Source organism: Poecilia formosa, unplaced genomic scaffold (assembly GCF_000485575.1).
Source record: "Poecilia formosa unplaced genomic scaffold, Poecilia_formosa-5.1.2 Scaffold2, whole genome shotgun sequence".
Classification (NCBI taxonomy): Eukaryota; Metazoa; Chordata; class Actinopteri; order Cyprinodontiformes; family Poeciliidae; genus Poecilia; species Poecilia formosa.
The window spans coordinates 3,155,095-3,165,692 of NW_006799941.1; the positions used below are offsets into that span (position 1 = coordinate 3,155,095).

General features: G+C 35.0%; 1 protein-coding gene across 2 annotated transcripts; it reads left to right on the forward strand.

The window, feature by feature from the left end:
- Window positions 1-1,726: 1,726 nt before the first annotated feature.
- On the forward strand, window positions 1,727-5,766 carry mrps16 (mitochondrial ribosomal protein S16). Of its 2 annotated transcripts, none has more exons than XM_007549712.2 (4): window positions 1,727-1,892; window positions 2,071-2,105; window positions 2,771-3,037; window positions 3,795-5,766. In XM_007549712.2, the coding sequence occupies exons 2-4, from the start codon at window positions 2,093-2,095 to the stop codon at window positions 3,929-3,931; spliced, it is 417 nt and encodes a 138-aa protein (XP_007549774.1). In that variant the 5' UTR covers window positions 1,727-1,892; window positions 2,071-2,092; the 3' UTR covers window positions 3,932-5,766. The 2 variants fall into 2 exon arrangements, with proteins under 2 accessions (XP_007549774.1, XP_016526035.1); XM_016670549.1 differs by having other exon boundaries at window positions 2,082-2,105.
- Window positions 5,767-10,598: the final 4,832 nt, after the last annotated feature.

Sequence of the window (10,598 nt, forward strand, 5' to 3'; positions counted from 1 at the left end):
AAGGATGTAAAAAAACAAAAAGTCATGTTCTCATTTCCTCTTCATCTTATATTTAATAAATTCCCCAGCATCTTCTAACCTTCTTGAATACTTTGAACAAATGACGTTTCATGCAGTTTCGTCCTCATTCACTCCTAATTTCTACCGCTCAAAGTTAAATTTACCTTCTTGTTTGTCCTCGTCAAATAAGTACATTAAAAGCACGAAGCCGCATTGTTCCTTTTGTCTGCTTGAAACGATTCAGAACTCATTTCTGGCCTCGTGCACAAAGAGTCACTCTGGGACTTGAGGATATTTTCAGAATTACAAACAAGGGCCCATCTCTTTTGTGTGACCTCTCCTCACAGAAAACCATGTGTTTGTCACACACACTGGAAAACAAGCTTTACACAACAGGAGTGTGAAATCACCATGTTCCAAGACTGGGAGTGGTGGCGGGGTGGTTGGGCTCTCAGCGGACTAAAAGGAAAAAAAAAAAAGAAGAAATCTGTGCTCTCGGACAACATGAGGCACAAACAAAGGCTCCTGAATTAATGAGCAGACTCAGGTAACTTTGCTCTCATCTCTCCAGGAGTCGGCATTTCAAACTCAATGTACTGCTCAATTACAGACACGACAAACTGTCATATAACAATAAAATTATGTGATTTTATTAGAATCTTATACATATGCTCGTTAGACGCTATTGTTATTATATATACAATTTAAATTAAGCAGTCATTATTCTTAAACTGAAAAGCAACAATAACATTATTGATCATTTTGACATTAATAAAACATGTATATCACATTATTTGTGATAGGATATAGCTAAAAGCTATAGAGTTCATACATATTCAGTCTTCTACCTATAAGTATATGTTTTTACAGATTGTAGAAGTTCGTCATCAGTAATGTTTGATTTTGTACTTTGAGGACACTGCACTGCAAATAAAACACAGATAAATTAAGTAAATATTCTTTTTTTTTATCCCACAAACTAAACTACTTCAACACAAAAGGGAAATAATTTTGATTGCAAAGTTTTAACTTGATTACTAACTGAAATCATCCTTGTTTATAAAATGCATCTTTTGGTATACAAATGGGACAAATTTGATTGATTCAGATTATCAAGCAAAAGATAGAAAAACTATTTTTTTTTAGATAAAGTTGTTCTGTTATAGACTGGTGCATACATAATCCGAAATGAATTGAAAACCAGTCTACAATATTATCGATTGCCTAAAAATTAATTGCTATATATATAAATTTAGCATTAATCTTTTGCAAAATTAGCAAAAACTATGTAACCAAATTTTACAATAGCCCAAAGCTTAGAAGATTGTGTTTGCAACAAATAACTTTCAATTTACCTATTCCTGGGGAAATCATCAAATGTTTGGCCAATATTGTAATGTAAAAATTTGAATAATATTGTAGTAGGTTTTTGTTATTATAAAAAACATTTCCTATTTTATTAATTCTTGTTTCAACTATTAGAATTTCCACTTCCAAAATTCATCATTGTCCTTCTTTTAAATATATATTTATTTAGGTTTTTTTTCTTTAACTAAAATTGAAAAAAAATAAATAAATAAATAAAACTCATGAATATCACAGAGAAACGTGAAGTTGGATTTTTCAGCTCGATTAATGAGTAGCGACGTTACAAAATCTTGAATTTCTACATCAATCTACAAAATTGAAGCTTTCAGTGGTCAACGGTCCCATGGCGCCATCTGGCGTCAAGAATAGGGAACAACGACGCTGCTGCGTAACATCCGGTTAAACATGGCTGCGCCCTGACAAATGTCACACTCTCTTGTTAGGCAGAAAACATTTAGGTAATATTTGCAGGTCGATGAACAGTAGAGCGAAACATCGAAAGGAAAAGACAGTGACTATCATCTGTGGGTCATTCTCCGTCCTGAGAAGTTTCTCATTTCTTTATCTTACACTTCAAACTAGCTTAGCATCAACTGGACCGCAGTTTTGCGATTTTCAATGACATTTGCACAGTTTTCTTTCAGTTTAAGCCGAGGAAACTACATACTAATATAGTTATCTCAACATTTATGTCCGTTTAAGCGTGTCTGCAGGGTGTTTCATCATGGTGCATTTATGTGAGTATAAAATTAAATTTCCTTTTTGAATATAGAAGAAAGTTACGAAGGTACTGTGCAAAAGCTATAAACCAAGTCTTTATTTTGACATGTGCTAGTTTTTCGTCAAGCACCTGTCATATTTACATAATTTTACATAAAATCAGTAACATCTTACAGCTTTGATCAGTCAGTTGGTAATCTCCTTATCAAATAAATTTCTAAAATAACTCTGGGAATTCATAATTAAGACAAGAAACTAACATTCAGTAAGACAGAAAAAGCAGCAAATTTTCTGTTTTCATCATCTTGTTGGAGGATATTTGTCATTTGTTGCACGTGTTGAAGAGAAACGGTTGATTTTATCCTTTTATTTCTCATCTGTTACCTTTGAAGTAGTTAATCAGCAAATATGCATAGAAATTAGTATCAAAAGTTGTAGCTGTTGGCAAAAAAGAAAAAAAGAAAAAAGATGTGCATTATTTAATTTACACTGATCCAAATACATTTTCTACAAAAAATTATTTTTAAATAGAATCTAAACTCTAATTTGTTTGGATGAAAGTTATTTTTTATCAGTGGAAGTTTGCCATATCTCACTGATGTGATGAGTTCATTTCAGAAGAAGAAGAAGCAGCAGCATGTTTTCCTCTGATGGTTCTTTTTGTCCTGATGGCCTCATGCAGCGTCCCACCTTTTGAAGAAATACCACAACGGCTACGTCGTCATCCGGCTCGCCCTCGCAGGCCACAAACAAGCCAACCGACCCTTCTATCGCATCGTGGCGGCTCACAACAAGAGGTCAAGAGATGGTAAATACATCGAGCAGCTGGGCAGCTTCGACCCGCTTCCTAACATCTACAACGAGAAGCTTGTTGGTTTCAACTTCGACCGGATCAAGTACTGGATCGGCTGCGGTGCGCACCTGACCAAACCGGTGGCGAAACTTCTAGGTGTGTGCTCACTTTCTTTGACACGAATTGTAGCCTGTGACAGGATTACACAATTTTGTTCAGTTAACTCATGAGGAATTTTTTAATAACTCCTTACCTAACTTTTTAGCAGCACCTGCACCTTACAAACTGCTGTGAAGTTCTTTACTTTATTTTCTTCTTTTTGAGTTTTTTTTTTAATTTCTTTTCATATTTACCTCTCAAATATTTATGTGCATTCGACATTACCTGAAGCACCTTGATAATGTGCTTTGATTCAAAGATTTGTTGAAGGTCAAGGGAGAAACAAAGTTCAAAGTTCATCAGCGCAGATATGGATGAAACTAAATGCTTTATTTTCATGACTATAAATCATACTTTTAATACTTTGGCTGGTTATGCAAATTTAAGTCTTTTTTATTCCTCCTCATGTCACACTTTTTGACGTGTTAAATGTTAATTCATATTGACAGACATGAACCAGTGGATTAGGGTTTCTTGGTGTTATTGCCAAATACAAATGTACTCCATACTTGAGTCATTTTTATTTGTAAAATAAAAATAAAGTAAAGCTATGTATAATTTCCCTACTTTCACTTCTTTGAGGTTGGTCTAATTCATGAAGCACCCCTAAAATACTTTGCGGTTTGTACCTGGAACATGAGTAAATCCATAGAAAGTTTTAGTAGCATTAATATTTTTGCAAGGCACTGTGAATGAGCCGGGCTGTATCTGCTTCTGAAGTTTAAAAAACGTGTTTTCTTTCTCACGTCCACAGGGTTGTCTGGGTTTTTCCCCCTCCATCCCATGACGGTAACAGAGGCAGAGCGTCGAAGAGCTCAGGCCAAGCTGGCAGAAACTGCTGCAGGGACAGAGGACCCTCAGCAGGAGGAGCAGAAACAGGCTGACGTGTGATCGGATCAAAGGGAAGCTGCTGTTACTTTGAAAGAAAACTTAGAAATACACGTTTTCTCTTTCTTGGTGGACTGCTCAAAGCAACTGATCTAACGTCTTGAAGAACAAACTTCTTCAAAAGTGTCAACCAATCAAAATGCTGGAAAAAAAAAATCAACAGTTGATTGTGGATTCACAAAGGCGGTGTCTTTTGGTTCTTTTTTTTACTATTAAAAAAATGTGTGATAACTGCAAGGCTATGCATGTTTTTACTAAAAACTTTTTTCCCCCTTTTGAAATTCACTCAAAACCCCTTTGTCTCATACTATGTCTTTTTGGTTTATACATTGGAGCCATGTCAAAGTTTGTGTTTGTAGATGGAGTTTATGGCAAACACACAAGTCATTTTAAGAATCACTGAATCTTTTTAAGAATAAAAACTCCACCCTTCACTATTTTTCTGAGAGTTGAGACAACACTAAACTAGATTGCGATCACTGACAGAAGTGGCTGCTGAAGTCAGTTTACAGTCACAGTAAAATGTTGATTCACCTGCTATGAACTTTAAATGTTTACATAAAAGGTTTAACTTAAATTGCTTCTGGCAAAGACTAAATAAACGGGTAGAAGGTAAATTCTGCCGCCTCCTGAGCAGAAACCTAATTCATTATAATGTATTTATTTAAAAATTAAGAACAAAGCCAAAACTTGGAAACATTTAAAAAAAAATTAACTCTGCATGCATTCATAGCTTGTAGAGCTAATTCAAATAAGACCATTTTAACTGAGTGTTTCCTATTTTAGTTCTTTGGTATTCTCTGAATAAAGTAATGTCTCGTCATTGCAATGCTGAAGATTTTAGCTTATGAAGTAGAGTGAAGAAGTAGGGCCTCCAGATAGTTATCTATATTTATGTGAGCAGGGATAAGACATTAAACAATGTTGCATTTAAAAAATCTTATCTAAATAACCACTAGAGAAAAGCAAAATCAGTTCCTGGTTAAACAAAGAAACATCTGGAGTTTAACAGTACAGTAAGACTTAAATGCCATCAGTGAGGTTGTGTTTTGTGTTTTGCTTTTGGTGAGCCTTGCTTTCATCCTTTGCTTTCATAAGAAGAAGTTATAGTTGTGAGAAATGGTAGTGATTGAAAGCTAAAATTAGGAATGAAAACAGGTTTAGAGAAGTTGTGGACATTCAGTAATTTGAGTCTTACATTCTTCAATGGTGGCAAAATGTGCTTTGGTTTATAATTCATAAATTTATGAGGAGTTTTTTAAAGGTTGCCTTTAGTTAAACTTTATAAACCCTCCTTGAAACTAACTGTTCAACCAACTAAAATTAACCCAACGCTTTACCAGGAACCAGTTCGTCATAAGAGAAGAAGCTGCTGATAAACTGGCATAACTGGGAGTTAATGGCCGACTGCCAGGTTTAGGAATCTCAGTACATTCATGATTTCATGACTGCCTTTAGAACATGTGTGACAAAAGTCCGTTTGAGTCTCCATAATTGAGTTATAGCTTTAATAGTGTTGAATAATAGTCATTGTTAAACATTATTACAGTCAATAATGACACAGCTTAGAGAGAAAGCGAGGCTTCCTGTTGCGACATTTTAGCAATGATTTTCTAAAAAGCAAAGAGAGGCGTGGATGACTTTACCAAAACCTCTTCAGACGTCAGTCAAAGACCATCTTCACCTTGTCACAGCTCCTTTCTTTTTGTTGCTATTGATATAATTTATTACACTGACTGAGATCATTATGTTCAATAACCTATTTATGGAGCAGACGCTGAATTAAATAACTGTAATATGTTGAGTAAAATGTTATTTCAATAAAAGTCATGAAAACTTCCCTCTTGTTTCTGTATTGAAATTAAAAAAACAGAAAACAATTGCAAAAGTCAATAAATAAAATCTATATATTTGAGAGAAAGAAAATGTTTGCATCATATGGTAAAGCTTTGTTTCAATATTTTAAAATCTATTTTATTGTCTACCTGCTTTGGTTATAATTTTTACACAAATTCAACTTAAAGGTTTCAAACCAAGACCAGCTGTCAGTATCTAAGAACAACTGTGAAATAATATCCAAGTTAGTAGAAATTGACCCTGCACAGATTGCAAAGACATAAACTACAAGGATGAAGATACAAATACTGGCTGCTGTGATCTCATCCTGTTTACACAATAACATTTTTTAAATTTAATTTCAATCCCACCTAGATAAAAATCTCTTTTGCAAGAGAATCCTGGCCAAGACGGGCAGCGGCACACAGAGGTTACAGAACATTACAAATAATGTGTTTCTTTTTATCTATGAAGTCCCTCAAAGGCCAAAATACAAGTTGAGGTTCCTCTCTATTTAGTGACTCGTACATACAGATATGCAGGAATGTTGCTCTCTACGCTCCGTTGATTTTTTTTTTTTTAGGTTTGGCTGTGTCAGTTGGCCTCTTTTCCAAACTGTAACCCTATCTTGGGTTACAATTTGTACTAAAGAAACCATTTCATCCCATCCTTCTTTCGTTTTGTACCCATTTCCTTAGTCCATCTGCTATATGGCATTAGTTTTGGTGTAGTCAAGTATTTTCATAAATGGTGGAGTGAAATGGTTGTAAAATACTCAAACAATTGAGTTAAAAAGTTTGGATCCCACACTTTTTCCCTTTGTTTCTGATCCTTGTTTGGACCAGCTGACGGATATGATAGATTATAGACTGTGATGAAAGCACTGTAACTCCACAGTGAACTTTTGCTGTTCAGTGTTATTTATTGGGCTCATTCAGCAACACGTCCTTACAGAGAACTATGACTAGAACATAGACAATTACTTTTAATCTTTAGTTGTAGAAACTACTGCAATACTTTGAAAAGGATGAAAGTGTGAAGGGTTGAAATGGCCAGAACTCAATTGTCAAAATGTCCATGATGGTGCAGCATCGCAAAACCCCCCAATTCTTTCATCTTGCATCTTGTAGCTTTTCATCCATCCATTCTTTTTTATGTTATCTAAGGGGGCTCCTATCAGCTGGACCCATTGGTACACGGTCCTGGTGACAACTCTGAAATCTTGAGCTGTTACCTGTTATCAAAGTGGATGTTAAAATCAAAGTGGAAGTTTCTGGAGACATTCTAGTCAAATTCTATAGCAGTGTTTCCCAACCCTGGTCCTCAAGGCACACTGCCCCGCATGTTTTAGGTGTCTCCTTGCTTCAGCACAGGTGATTTCAATTAGGAGGTGTTTGCTGAACTGGAATCAGCTGAATGAGGTGTGTTGAAGCAGGGGAACATCTAAAACATGCAGGTCAGTGTGCCTTGAGGACCAGGTTTGGGAAACACTGTTCTATAGGAAGGATCCCCCTTTAGAAACATCCAGCAAGCAAAGAACCTCAACATTTGCATGTAAATGGGATTGGACCTATCTGCCCCCAAGTTGCAGCTGAAATTGAGAGTGAGAAAATGAGCATAATCCCCTCAAGAGTGAATGTGTAACAGAATATATAACTACATGGTCGCAAACAAGTCTAGGTGCCAGGAGCAGCAGGGGTATATAAAAAAAAACTTCCACATGTATAGATGTACACACATGCATACTAATAAGGGACCCAGAATGGAAGAATGAAGTAGAAAAGATTATTTATTACTTATCATACACAAGTAAATGTTCACAGTGTATATTATCAGAGTGTAAGGAATGCAGAGATTAAATTTACACTCAAAGAAAAAGTGTTATTTTTTTAGGTCCAAGAATATTTTCTCCTTGTTACCAATGAGAATCTATAGTCACAAAGACTGATCTGTAAATAGTGAAAGAGGTGAAACATAAATTCAGATGGAAGAAAGAGTAAATATATAAAGATTCTGAAAATTATGCTTACTGATGTACTTCTAAAAGGGAACAAGAGGGTGAAAAAACACACGGGGGACCAAATAAAAACTGACAAAACACATAATATTGTATAGGTGAGAGAAGAGTGTGACCCGAGCTTTCAGTTTGGGACCAAAATACATCAACAGATATTTTATACATGTTTCGTTTTGTACCAATTTCCTTAGTCCATCTGCTACATGACATTAATTTTGGTGTCGTCAAGTATTTTCATAAATGGTGGAGTTAAGGGGTTGTAAAATACTCAAAAAATTGAATTAAAAAGATTGGATCCCAAGGTTTTTCTCTTTATTTTGGTTCTGATGTGACAGAGTTTAAACTCTGATGTGTTGTAACTTCTCAGTGATCTCTTGCTGTTTAATGTTATTTATTTGGCTCAGGTAACAACATGTCCTTACAGAGGACGATGAGTAGAACATAGTAAAAATACTCTTAATCTTTAGCTGTAGAAACTCCTGCAATACTTTCCCTGGAAGATTTGAATTAATTCGTAGTTAGTGTGGAAACATTTTGTTGTGGCTGGGAGTTTCAGGCCTGAAGAAGATGAGGACGAAACTCCTGACAGCGTAAAAAATGAAAATGTGAAGGGTTGAAATGGCCAGAACTCAATTTTTGTCATGTATTTTGATGTGGGAATACATCTACACTAAAAAGTTTACTTAATCTATGCATTCCAGAGATTAACTTTAAAACATTATATTTGTATCACATGAGTTTTTAAGCTGTTTTTACTTGTGATAAAATTTCGGTAAAAGTATAATGTCTGTTTTAACAACAGCTTAGGAAATATTGACCTGGGGGGAAACTTTTTATCCTATCTTCACTTTACCTAATCAACCATTTAGTGTTTAAAACCAACAACAATTTAAATGCATTGATGAGCAAAACTAAGGGAGTAGACTTCAGTGAACTTCCATTTTAGATTTATTTAGACATGACAAAACCAGTATGTCATTTAAACATCTGAAGGAAGGGAAAGATTTCATAATGAATTGTATTTATTGTGTAGTTATTGGTAGTTTGCTTTTTTGAATTTTAATTTATTGCATAAGGGAGAGAGCATATTAATCAACAAGAATAGATTACTGACATTGTAAAACAAAATATGTATATACAAAAATAAATCAGTGATTGTTTCATACTATCACAAATCTGTAAGGAACTAAGTCGGAGGGAAATTTCCATTTGCCTTTTTGATCACATGCCAACTTTGTCCAATTTACTGAAAATGCACTTTTACATATATTTCTTTTTAAACTTGAGATAATGTCTGACAATGACATTGTAAAAACAATTATCTCTGAGACAAATAATGGGATAATAATGTACTTGTCCTCACACTTTTCACACCTTTTCAATCAAGTCCAGGGTGTGAGTGAGTGAGAGAACTACCCGGAAAACCTCTGCAGTGATATAATACAGAAAGAGTTTGCTCAGGGTGGGAACCAGATCAATAACAAACTATATTCACCAGCTACCATCACTAATAAAACAGAAGAGATCTAATACTTGGGTCAAATGTTTTATTGGCTTTCAGTCGCACCACAGATTCAAACTAAGCAGGTTTAAAGGAATTAGGGAATTGTCGCCTTCAAATCCAGTTTTCTGTACATCTACTGTGAAGCTGAGTGATATCAAGTGTCTTCAGGTGCTTTAGTGGTTTCTCTTGATCCGAATTCAGAGAGAAATGAAAAAGTGGCTTTACCTGGAATCATGGAACAAGAGGAGGAATATTTCCATCTTGTTGGTTGCTCTGACTAACTCTCATTATGCCTGTTGCTGGCACTGCAATATTTGCTCAAAAAGGAGGTGAGTGTGATTTCCTTTTATCATTGCTCATTTAAACAGATTACATTTGAATCACTGTGAAGTTGTACTTTTTTTATTGTCATTCAGGTTTGACAGCATACGTCTTAATTTTAGCAAACTTTCTGAAACAGTTGCAGTGAAAGCAAAATACCTAAAATATACCTATAGTGTTGACCATTTACTTACTTTCTCCTTTCTCTCTCAGTAGCTGTGTTGTTCCAAATTTGCTTTTAAAAAGAAAACTCATGCAAACTATAGATATTAAAAGTTTGAATCAATTACTGTCATGATTGATTACTACAGACAAAGCCACAGCTATGTGTGTGTGTTGTACTTTTTAATTTTCTGTTACTTCTAGCAGCCTCACAGCCTAACCAGTATTTAGTTTTAGTTTCCATGAAAACTCATGAAAGTACCAGAATTAACAGAGAATGTAAAAAAACTAATACTGGAAGTAAAATGATTGTCACGTTCTGTTAATAATTGGAGAAAGTGAATGGTCCACGTACAAACATTAAACAGAGACCAAATGTCCCAGAGATAAGAATAATATTCCATTCAACGATGGAGGAAGTGAATTTCATCTTGCGTGATCCTGGTTTTTAATCGTAAGTCTTATTAACCATAGCCGTAAATGGTTTAAATAAAAAAAAAAGAATTAAATAAATTATTCTGAAAGAAACAGGGGAAACTATTTTGTATTGAATTTTGTGTCATTGTATCTCAGTTGTTTGTGATATTGTTGTTTATTTTCTTTTCAACAAATAATAAGCCGGCAGTTTAAACTTATTTTCTGGTCTGTGGTCATTAATGCCCTTACACTTCTCCCTATTCCCGTAGCCGAACCTAGCACTGGTCCTATTAACTGTAAACACATCGTAAATGTTACAGGTGTACAGAAAATGGATGGATGGATGGATGGATGGATGGATGGATGGATGGATGGATGGATGGATGGATGGATGGATGGATGGATGGATGGAT